The 12,367-nt window shown below is 35.3% G+C and overlaps 1 protein-coding gene across 3 annotated transcripts in view; it reads left to right on the forward strand.

The window, feature by feature from the left end:
- Elp1 (elongator complex protein 1) overlaps positions 1-12,367 on the forward strand; it is a 163,087-nt gene that overhangs the window by 30,000 nt on the left and 120,720 nt on the right. For all 3 annotated transcript variants that reach the window (XM_081734001.1, XM_081733999.1, XM_081734000.1), the window contains exons 5-6: positions 261-446; positions 8,121-8,335. In XM_081734001.1, coding sequence (XP_081590127.1) covers positions 261-446; positions 8,121-8,335 — 401 coding nt within the window. The remainder of the gene's footprint in view (positions 1-260; positions 447-8,120; positions 8,336-12,367) is intronic.

Here is a 12,367-nt window from a genome sequence, read left to right on the forward strand (position 1 = left end):
ATATGATTTGAGACACTGTTGTTGTTGAAAATGGATACTTGCTAAATGTATTTGAAACATCTGAAATTCTTTCAGCCTTCTAGGAATACTAGAAAATTAGTACAGTTGTTACTTTGAAAAATGAATTCCATACATTTTATTAGTAACTATTTTATTATTCAATTTCGAATTTATAGTTGAAACCTTTTTATTGTTTAATTTTTTAAATTTATTTTGCTTATTTATTTATTTATTTATTTATTTACTTTCTGTGTTTATAGAACAGTTTATAACTGTTGGCTGGGGTAAGAAAGAAACTCAATTTCATGGTTCAGAAGGTAAAATGAGTGCCAAAGTTAAGGTCGAACCAGTACAGCCTGCGTTTCATTGGGATGATGGTGTACCTCGTATTAGCTGGAGAGGAGATGGAAAATTGTTTGCTATTAGTACTATAAATCCAGAGACAAGTAAGTCACAGGTTCTTACATATTTTTTGTATGTATGTGTTTTCTAACTGACCATCCCGCCACAGGAATTCTTATCTTGCTCCATTTTAAACCTAACATTGAGACGTGAATTAGAAATCACTTCGTGTCTGTACTTCTTCCTAGGTATGTCTAGTGTCAGCAAAAGCATTTGCATTGTTGTTTTATCATCATTTTGTATTAGGGTGATTCAGGCTTGTGTACCAACATCACAGGAACGTTCCCTGTATGAGAAAATAAAAATAAACAATGCCCTTAAAATCTATTTGATGACTTAAAAAGTTCCGAAAACTGTTATTCTAGGTATCAGTTATAACTGTCGACAGAACAAAGTACGCACTAGTGGATCCAATCTATATATTTCAAAACTCAGTTATTTAATTGACATATTTATCCACATACACATGTTAATAATCACATTGTAATTCCTGATTTTGGATAAGAATATCCTGTTCTTCACACTCATATATAGCTTGTTATGTATTGAACACTTATGATCCAACACTTCCTCTCCCCCTTTTGCAAAATCACAAAAATACACCTATTTGTTTGAGGATCTTCTATCTCTGGATGAACGAAGTAGAGTATTTGCCAGATTTGTGTTTGAACTTTGGCGTTTCCATTTGCAATCGCTGGTTTACTTCAGTAGAGATGGTTGATTTGCAACTCTGTTTACCATCACCTGTACGTTTATTCTCTGCTACCATCCAATTTTTGGTTAAACCTTTATTTGATGTACACGACTCGTACATCTCCCAGCAGAAAAAAACACGTACCGTACATGCGCATGTACAACATGCGCCTGGAAAACCCTTGAAATTGGAACACTGTTTTACGCCTGATCATGTGCTCTTGTTTTTTAAAAACATTGCGTGTTCAGTCCCTGGAAACGGAAAAACACAGGTAAACAAGGAAGAAGTGAACACCTGGTTTGTACCTGGAAAACACATGTTTTGTATCTATAACCGAACGCAACATTTGTAGACTGCATGTTTTGCAACTGATTTTAACGTGTTTTCTCTTCAACAGCAGGCTGATCATCCGCTGAACATTGCATGTAAAAGGAAGAAGACCAGTGCTATTCTAATATTGTTCGAGAGCACTGAACTTACAATGTACAGGGATCGCAAACATGCAGTGAAAGGGGAACTTGAAATAGGCGGTTCAGACGATACGAACACTATTAGCTATTTTCCATTTTGTGATAATTATAAAATGTGTACACTGTTGAATGAAACTTGAGTTCGAAATTTTGCTGAAGGAATAAGAATCAAGACTGAATTTCCAGCAACACAGTGTTTCTAAACATACCAGTATCTGCTGCTGGTCCAGGAAAATATAAATTCCCACCTGCAAATTTCTACCCACACAGTGAGCCTTCCAATATTGTCGAGATTAGTCTGTTTTGCTGGAAATTCAAGAATTCATTCGAAAGCAACATGTAGCTAGACACTGCATGTACATGATGTTGATACAAGCAACATACACCTAATAACGAAACAGCTTCCTTTTTTTTTTTTTTTTTTTTTATGAGAAACCCATCTGAAAATGGCCTTTTCTCGGATTTAAAACATTCTGTCTACCGGGCATGTTTCTTGTATATTTCAAACAGTGTACTGTTTCTCTGTAACCTGCAAATACATGCTGTCACTACATACCATGTACAGTTCATGTTTATACAACCCTTTTCTGCTAAAACAAACCTCCTGGAAATCCTATTTTCCGTATTAAAAACATACCATGTACCAGACATGTAAACGACAAACTCCTGCTAGATGAACAATTCTCTGGAACCTGCATGAACATTCGAATACAGGGAAAAAACAGCTCATGTTCACAGCAGATTTCTTTTGAAATTCAGCATAGCTGAAAATCACGTTAAAAAACGGAACACACATGTAATGTGCAGAAAATTTTCGTTCAACATTTAAAATACCGGCTGGCCTGGAACGCAAATGTACATGTTTACAATATCGGTGGAGTACAGTGTATATGTTGGTACCGTTACATATGCAGACACGTTTTCACTAAATACCACGTGCTACACATGAACTTACATTCGCTGATCTGCACATGTCTGCAGCCCGCAACATTTTCTTCTAAACATTGCATGTACATGCGCGTCGCACAGGTACTGATCAGTCAATGTACAGTGCACACATGTGATTTCATATCAGGACAAGAGTTATTACATTCAAAAACAGGTGTTATTTCGCGGATAAGTGCCTGTTTCTGTTCCAAACCATTTACTTTACACGTAACACCTGTAGCACATGAGCAAAACATGCAAAAACAGGCACTGTACATTGCCTGTTTTCTCAAAAGTTTTCATGAGGGCTACCATTCACCAAGATTTCGAAAGTGTTATAACTGTGTCTTCTCATAATACCCTTGATAAATTTGGGGTACTTCTTCCATGATTCTTTACCCATACGACTTTTCCTATGCGTGAGGCATCATCCTTCACACTTGGGACGAGACTCTAGTTATGTACTCTTCGGCTATTCTTTTTATCTACTGGGAACCAAGATCTATGCTCAAAGTTTAAGAAGTGGCTGGCTGCTAATTTCCCATTCTTAAGAAGAGTGTGTATGGCACAAGGTATCATTTAACATGTTCAACCATTCTTTTAGTACGGTTTTGGAAACAAACTTTCTCTCCTGTAAGTACTTCCTACACATATTTTTTTTTTTTTTTTTTAATTGATTGATTGTACCACGCTTTCGGCAATCCCGTTGTTCTCTGCATTGTAAGGAGGTGTATACACCAATCGATTGTTTCTTAGAGAAGTTTGAAATATTGCATAAATACATCATCCTGAAAGGCAGACCATTGTCCGTTACGATGTATTGGGAAACCCAAAAACTAGAACACATTTTCAAGATGATAAACTGTTTCAGAACAATTAGTAGCAACTACCAGAAAAACTGATCCAGCGAGTACAAGCATCGACCATTAATAACATAGTGTATCCAAATATGTAAAATGATCTAAATGAATTCTACCCCATGGTTGTGGTTCGGTTCTCCACGATATATATTCTCTCTTTGGATTATTATTGGGCATGACCACACAAATATCACATTTTTCCACCCATTCATGTGTATTGGAAATCATTTCTGGCCAACACACTTCTGACTTTGCGATGTTATTCATTCTCTTTAATTTCAAATAATCACCATGTAATCTAGCTAAGTATTTACTCCTCTACCCTCTTGGAATAAACACTCACCCTTTAAAAAACAATAAACCTTCAGACCATTCCTGTAGGTATCTGTTACGAAAAAAAAAAAAAAAAAAAAATCTGCTCCTTTGTGTCCAAACCTTTAGATTTTTTTTTTTTTTTTGCCAAGCTTTCTCTATCCACTTGATCACTTTTTATACCCAAACATCCTTGTTCATTTCTTGTTTAATCTCATCTTGGCTATTCAAGTATGAATTAATTTGTGTTACATAGTTCTGCGAAGTAATTTCTTCTCCTATTACTCTGCGGAAAACGTATTTAAAAAGTCCGCTAATTTCACTTTTTTTGGTGTAGATAAATTGAACGTCGTAATTAGCGAGGTGTAGAAACCATCGCTGCAGTTAGGGCGTTGACGGGAGGTGAATTTACTCCAAAAATCCAACGGATTGGTTGCGTGTCTTAACATTTTGAACTTTCGACCGTATAAAAACCTGACACACAGCGAAAATAACTGCAGTGCATCTCTTTCAAATTGTGGTTAATTTCTTTCTGCTTTCGATAACGTTGCAGATACGCATTCTACTAGTTGAAATTTGCCATTAATCCTATTAAACAATACCGCTCGTACTCCTGTCAGTGACGCATCGGTCACCACGAACACGTCGGCCTTCTCATTGAAAGAATGGAATATTCCGCTTCTTTGATGGCTTAGTCCTTCGGAATTCTTCCTAGTGTTGAGTAGTCCATTCCCATTTTACTCCCTTGTAAAACAATTGAAATAGAGAAGGTGTTTTCAATGAAGTTGAAGGTAAGTGATTGTGTAAATGTGGTTACAATTTACCTTACCAAGAAAAGATTACAATTGCAGTACTGATTTAGGAGGCGTTGCTTCCATAATTGGTTTTAATTTAATTTATCCTGCAAAGAAGAAATACCCGACACGCTAATTTCATATCCCAAATATATTATCGAATCCTTAAAAAAAATACACTCTTCTCTCTATTTATTCAGAGATTACACTGTTTAAATTGTTCTAAAACGGCTTTAGTTCAATTCTACCATTGTTGTAAATTAGCTTTCTGTATAATCTCATCATCAAAATATGCCGCAGTTCTTTCACAATCAGCTAACATATAATCTGTAAATTTTTAGAATATCTGTAAAGCACAATTCAGTCCGAAAGGTAATCTCTTTTGCTTGAACAGTCCCCACGGAGTATTGATGACCAAGTATTGTTGAGATTTTTCGACTATCTCTGTAAATAGACTTGCCTTAAGTCAAGCAATACGAAGAATTTTGCTCCTGTTAATTTATTTAATATATCCGTAATTCTTAGAAGGGGATATGCTGTCTATTTAATATATCCTTAATTCTTGGAAGGGATATGTCATCTTCTCCGTTAATCTATTAATGGTTCTCTTAAACTCGGAGCACAATCAAAGATTGCCGTCCTTTTTCCTGATTACCATCATCTGCGTCACCCAGTCCGAATGCTGAACCTTCTCCAGAACATTCATCCCACACAAAATGTCCAATCACTTTATCCATCAGTGCGTAAGGAACGTCGTGTGCTTTTTCTAAATATAGGTAGGCGTCCTTTCTCATCGAAATAAAAACCTTCTACTGTGAAACCGGTTTATCAATACCTTTTAAATAAACTAGATTAAAATCTAACAATAGTGTATTTGTGAGTGTCTCTGCTGTTTCGTTTACTGAGCTAAACAGAAATTCCGAGTTTCCGTGTGGTTCTCCAATATGATATTTCCTTTCAACCAAACTAGTCAAATCACTTTTATCAGCTAAGAAGCTATTGCAGTTTTGGTTTTTAGAGGGGTTAGGAAAGGAAGAATAGGTAGAAGTGTATAAGGAGAAGCCATGTTTTAAGACACATGCAGTAGTAAGTTCAGTATAAACTACTTTGTCATGGAGTGTCTCCCTGTTGTAAAGTATTGGCTTTGTTGCTTCTATTCTTCTGTTCTTTGGTTCTGTCATCTAGTTCTATCAGCTGAATCTACTGACGCAATCCGTCAATAACACTGAGTGAATCCGTCTTTTGATTCCACCAAAGTCAACCCGGTTCTTTTATGAGATTCAATCCTTTCATCCTATTGAAAGATTCGTATTTTTGGAATAAATTGTTGGCGGACGTACCTACCACGGTGTAAATCCATTTAACATACTTGGCGAATTCACATATAGCCCCTGTGCTGCTGCAAATAAACTGTGTATGTTACGTGCTTGGATTCCACATATGATGCATAATTCGCACAAGAGGGGTCAATGTACAAAGTAGTAATATACTGTACAGTATACTTACTTATATATTGAAAACTGTTCAAATGGCCCCCACCGGTTTCTGACAGAAAATAAGTATTTTAAAGCAAGACTAATAGTCTAGATCTTTATAACACCTTTAGTGCAGCTGCTAATTATTATTTATTGTATTTCAATATACTCCTCCATTCTGGCAGAATTGTCTCGAACCATTGTCTGCCTAAAATAGAGTATGACAAAGTTCCCTCTACTATTGCCATTGGCAAACAAAATATGAATCCTGGGGGGCACGGTGGCTCAGTGGTAGAGCGTTCACCTCCGGTACTTGGGGTCCCTGGTTCGATCTCAGCTTGCGTCGTGTGGACTTTGTGGTGGACAGACACCGTACTCGTGGGTTTTCTCAGGGTTCTTCAGTTTCCTCTCACTTCTTCATTCCACCACTTCATTCATTACTCATCACCACCGTCTCCTTTAGCCTAACCGGCATAACCATGGGACGTAAAACTTAAATATTTCATTTCATATTAAATCCATTGATGATAATCTGACCTTTTATACTAATCGCAGATCGATCTACGTTTCTTAAATTTTCACCATATAGCCCCTTATCTCTTTATTGATGAAATATTTATTAAAATGTATTGTATTAATAGCTGATACTACAGCTTCTGTGTCCAATTGAAAATTAATGTACTGATTCTCGCAGTCTAAATGAGCCATGTGTTATTCTAAATATTAGTTATCAATGTTGGAAAAGTACTAGTTTTAAAGAAAGAAAAAAAAAATACATGTGTTTAAAACATTAAAAGAGGTGTTCAAAATGTTTTAAAACACACACGAAAAAAAAAAAGGAAAAAGAAAACATGTTTTAAACATTTTGAATAGTTTAAAACAAGATTTTAAACATATTTTAAAGTCGTGTAATAACGTATTTATTAAGAATTTTTTGCTATTGCAACCGATCTTTTCATTTATTTTATTCTCGTTAAGATTACATTGTGTGGCTACAGAATATTTCAGTATAGATTAGTAATTCTTAACTTATTTCATATCACGACCCCCTTTTATTACACCCTCTTGCCAGTGACTCTCGTAAATACTTTCTTGGTTGTAATAAGCTTTTTAGGTAGATTTTAAAATTACCTACTGTAGAGATTTCACACAATCTATCAATATACATGGCAAAACAAAAGTCCTCACCATCCTTGTGTATTGAGAACGGATTGAGGGAGAATGATGAAACTTGGAAGTGGTCTGACACATCAGATGGTACTATCATTCATCATGGCGGACATCTTTGATTAGTATTCGAAATTTCAAATGCAAAGGGAGTCATGTTCCATGTTTTTAAGGCTAGAATTGTACCAGACATACGGTTGTGTGGTTATTTTAGCCCTAAAGCAAGTCATTTTGGAATGACCGCTTCTGAAAGTTTTCTAGCTATACCTTTAGGAGCTAAGCTCGTGTTTTGTGGAGGTGGGTGAGATTTTTGTTGCAAAATTTGATTACTATTTCAGAACACTGATGCTAATAAAATTATTTTAAAATAATCAATTTTCGAAAAGTAATGTTTGAAGCACACTTCATGTTGTGCTAACTTTAGAATATTTTCTGCAACCCTATGTAATTGTTTGTTGTTTGAGTCAATAATTTATTGAAGAAAGGTAATATTTGGGGCGTTCAGAGCACAATGGATCCAAATCCATTTTCAGTAAAGTTCAATTTTGCTCAGCAAATGAATTCTATTTCAAAACGTAATATCTTTGCAGTCAAGAGTTCAAAACAAATGTAACTAAAACCATGCAAAAGGGCGTGGGATAGTTTCGTATGACAGCCGCTAGACACGGGCGTCAGTGGGACAGGAGGTTCTATTTTTCTATTTTTTTTAACCATTTTATTATTTAATATATATTGAATTCAATATATATGTATAAAACGGGTATTTGTGCACACCAGAATTATTTGAATAAATCGAAGTAATGCGACTGGATAACAATAGAATCTAAATAAGTGTACTAGTATTAAAGGTTCAGTCTAAAGGAGTTGTTTTGTTGTCAATGATCCTAAACCCATAAATTGATTAGGGTTTAAAGTTTATTATTATTATTATTATTATTATTATTATTATTATTATTATTATTATTATTATTATTATTATTATTATTATTTTAATCAGAACTACATTGTTATATTTACAGGTGCGCGTTATTTACGAATATTTGACAGAGAGGGTGTACTTCAATATACAAGTGAAGATGTGAACGGACTTGAGCAAGGGATTTCGTGGAAACCGTCTGGCGGTATTATTGCAACATCACAGCACTTACCCAACAAACATCAAGTGATTTTCTTCGAAAAAAATGGGCTTCGCCATGAACAGTTCGTTCTTCCATTTAAACCGAAGGAAATGAAGGTAATATTTATCATGTGAGATTGAAATATTGCCTTACATTTTTCGTTTTGACATACCATTTGTGTGTGCAACAGAGTTATTAAAAAGCAGATTGTTCTTTTTCATTTTGTTTAATAAGAGTGTAATATTCTTTCCCAACACTAGACACTTTATAACCTGACGTCCAATCCACTTGTATTCCGAGCGGGTGTCTTGAAGGAAACGCTAACCTTTAAGCCAAAGGGAAGATTCTATTGTTTTGGAGACTCGAAACTGTGTACCATCATTTCCTTAACACCCAATTTTACCGTGGTAATCTCATATGATTACAATTAATCGGTGTTAACAATAATACTGATTTCACCCAAAATTGAAGGGTAAGGGGAAAAAAAGAAGGAATGTCACAAAACTGCATTTTCGAGAAAACAGCGTTTTAATATTGAAAACTGCGTATAAAATGAATTGGGTTAGTCAAATATTTTGCCCTTTTCCTTGGACATTTCTACATCTACGCATGCATGGTATATACAGTCAAATAGTACCAAGAGACACCAACAGATAGGACAAAGAACCCCATAAAGTACACACATGGACATTCCTTGTTTTTTCCCCTTACCCTTCAATTGTAATTAATCTGAATTCTTATTATTTGTTATTTATTTGTACTTACTTATTCTAATTTTGGTGTATTACTGCCTATGTTATTGCGCAGGGTGAGAAGGTAATTTATATATAGATATTTTCATGAGAGATTAAGATTTTGAAATGCAGTATTGTTCTATTGTGACTAATTTATTCAGAAGATCCATGAATATATTTTCTTTATCATAAATTTCGTAGTACACATTATTACGCATTGTAATTGCCGGCATACAGGTTGCACCCCATTTTCTATGTTCAGTTTTTAGGGAGAAACACTTGCATTGCAATAATAGGGATGTTTACTAGCCTTTGGCTAGCTGAGGGCTCCGCCCCCCAACCCCGCGTTTGCTCGGCCTATGGCCTCGCATCTCTTATGTATCAGCCTTTGCATCAACAGTGAATTTCGTGCATTTGCTCTTCATATTTCCTGAATTAGCCCAGCTGGGAACTTCCCCCCATACCCGCGCCTTTGCTCGGCCTAGCTCGTAAAACCACAATTCTACCGAATTTCAAGTTCCCTTTCCTGTTTCGACTATCTAAAAGATAAGATTTTGTATCTCAAGAAAACACACATTTAACCCTTTATCGACTGTCGGGACTTGTAAGTCCCGGTGTTTCAAGGTTACGTTTCCTATTACGTAATGGCCCTTGTGTTGCCAGCAACCCGTCGGGACTAACAAGTCTTTCTTCAAACATTTCAAGGAACGCTCACAAGATGGTACAAGCTGTTTATGAGCGTTGCTGTATATGTATGACAAATACAAATTCGCGCGTTTGAAGCACGCTGTTTATTTGTGAGTCGTAGTCGAGTGTGTTCTGATTTAGTCTAGTTTTTGTGTAGTATTTGGAGCTTCAGACGTTCGTGGATTTTTTTGTTACTTGATCAGGTATAGTATAAATAATACAACTATAAATTTTAACAGTTTTTGTATTATTGTGCGTATTATGGGGTAAAATTACAGGTGGACCCAGAAGTCCCGTCAGGCTTGTAGGCAGAGGCGGCATCAGGATTTACCTTTTCGGGCTATAAATAGTGTGCTCTATTTGCAGTGAAATTTGTTTTCGGTAATATCTAAATAAGAAAAATGTTTTGTAAATACTTAATATTCCTCATTTCGTTGCCTCGAATATGCTAGGACGGGTATGCAAGCCCCTTGTATCACGTGGTGTCGCGTTGCGTTTAGTGTTTTTTTCAATGTTGGAAAATATTACAAGTGCGGGTATTGCGTAACTATGTTTTTCGGATCCTTTGTAGGAATAATGTCTAGAATACTCGAAGATAAGGAAATAGAAGATATTCTTCTAGAGGATATTCCATCAGATCTTGAAATAGACACTCCATTTGAAGACAGTAGCAGTGATGAGGTAGAGGAGGAAACTGTCAATTCCTTGGAAACTGTATCAGACAATTCAGGTTCTTCAGTGTTGCCTCCGACAGTTCCATCTACAGAAGGTGAAAATAGTGATGATGGTGGTGATGTTGATGTGACAAGTGCAAAGACAGTAAGAAACTTTCAAAAACAGGATAGTGTAACGGCTGTTCCAATATTTTCGTTATCTCGGGGCGTAGTTCGTAACTACTTTTTGCCGGAATTTTCTCCAAAAGACGTTTTTCTGAACATTTTTTCAAGCAAAATTGTTAATAATGTTGTTTTTCAAAGCAACTTGTACATTCAACAACGCAACAGGAAAGTGAAACCAATCACAGAAGAAGAAATGTATGGTTTTATTGGTCTTCAGTTTTTGTTTGGCTATCACAGGTCACCGCAAACGTGTCATTATTGGAGTACCGACCAAGATCTAACAGTGCCGATTGTGTCTCAGACAATGACAACAGAAAGATACAAACAAATACTGTCCAATATGCACGTGAACGACAATTTGGCTATTCCATCTGATAGCAAAGACAAATTATACAAACTTAGACCATTAATTACATCATTGAATGCAAATTTCCAAAAACTAAGGTTGCCAGATCAGTACCAATGTATTGATGAGAGTATGAAAAAGAAAAATCAGAAATTGTATGTAAAGGTACAAACAATAAATCATGATCATAGTATTAACAATTGCTTCTAATTGTATCCCTAAGACAGTAAAATTTATGATTATAAAGACATCCGAACTAAAAATATATTACAATTATTGTTAACTCATTTCTGCTTGACGGGACTTTAAAGTCCCTTAAGTGTAAACACGTGGCCCATGATGATAATCATCAAATCGATTGATTTAATGGTTACTTGTACGCATTTAGAACCGAAATACGAAAAAAATATATTAAAATTCAAATTAATATTTAATTCGGGTCATAAAGGGTTAAATAGCATAATAATTTCTCCATCCCCCTTTAGAACATTTAAAAATTAAAAATATGTACTTTTGTCAATTTTCCTGTCAGTTAGTCCCGGAAGGCTACAATCATGCCAAATTTAATCATTCTAATCCTGCCGGGAGTACCTAAACATTTTAGGGGTAGATGATGTCCCATATAAATAACATTTGAAAGATTTTTCAGCTCACTCTAAAGTTGAAATTTTGTATTTTTATTGTCTTGCTTAGGTAATGCTAACGAAAACGTACAAACATACCAAATTTCAAGTTTGTATTCCAATTAGAAGTATCTAAAATATGAGATTAAAGCTTCAAAAAATGGCCCATTCAAAGAATGGCCCATTCAAATAACATGGGAAATTTCTTCATCTCCCCTTTAGAGTTCCTAAAAATTAAAAATATTCACTTTTGTAGTTTTCTGTCGGTTAGTCCCGAAAAGTTACAATCCTGTCAAATTTAATCATTATAGCCCTACAGGAAGTGCCCAATAATTTGGGGGTGTAAAAGGTGTCTCATATAAATAACGGGAAAAATTTTTCAGTTTCCCATAAAACCACTCTAAAGTTGGAAATTTTTATTTTTACTGATTTACTTATGTAATGCTAACAAAAACGTACAAGCATACTGAATTTCAAGTTTCTATTCCAATTCCAACTACCTAAAACATGAGAATATAGGTCCAAAAAAGACTCATTTAAATAACGTGGGGAAATTCTTTATTCCTCCTTTAGACCGTCTAAAAATCAAAAATATTCACTTTTGGTAATTTTCCTGTCGGTTAGTGCGGGAAAGCTACAATCATGCCAAATTTCAACTTTCCACGTCAAGTGGAAGTACCCCTTTAATTTATGTCAGTTCATGTAGTTGTATATATAGTTAAGATATGCCTCCAGAGAAAGCATACATACTCAGAAACTGTAATAACGCGCTGTGTCTTAACTATATTTACTGAATCACAGAAACCGTACATAGCTGCCTACTGTAAGGAAACAAGGAAGGCGTTAAAGAGCAGAATCTGGAATACTTAAAAAAGAAATGTCAGAATCAAAATTTGTGTATCGGCGTTTTCGGAGTTAT

This window comes from Thermobia domestica, chromosome 12 (assembly GCF_964235325.1).
Source record: "Thermobia domestica chromosome 12, izTheDome1.hap1.1, whole genome shotgun sequence".
Classification (NCBI taxonomy): domain Eukaryota; kingdom Metazoa; phylum Arthropoda; class Insecta; order Zygentoma; family Lepismatidae; genus Thermobia; species Thermobia domestica.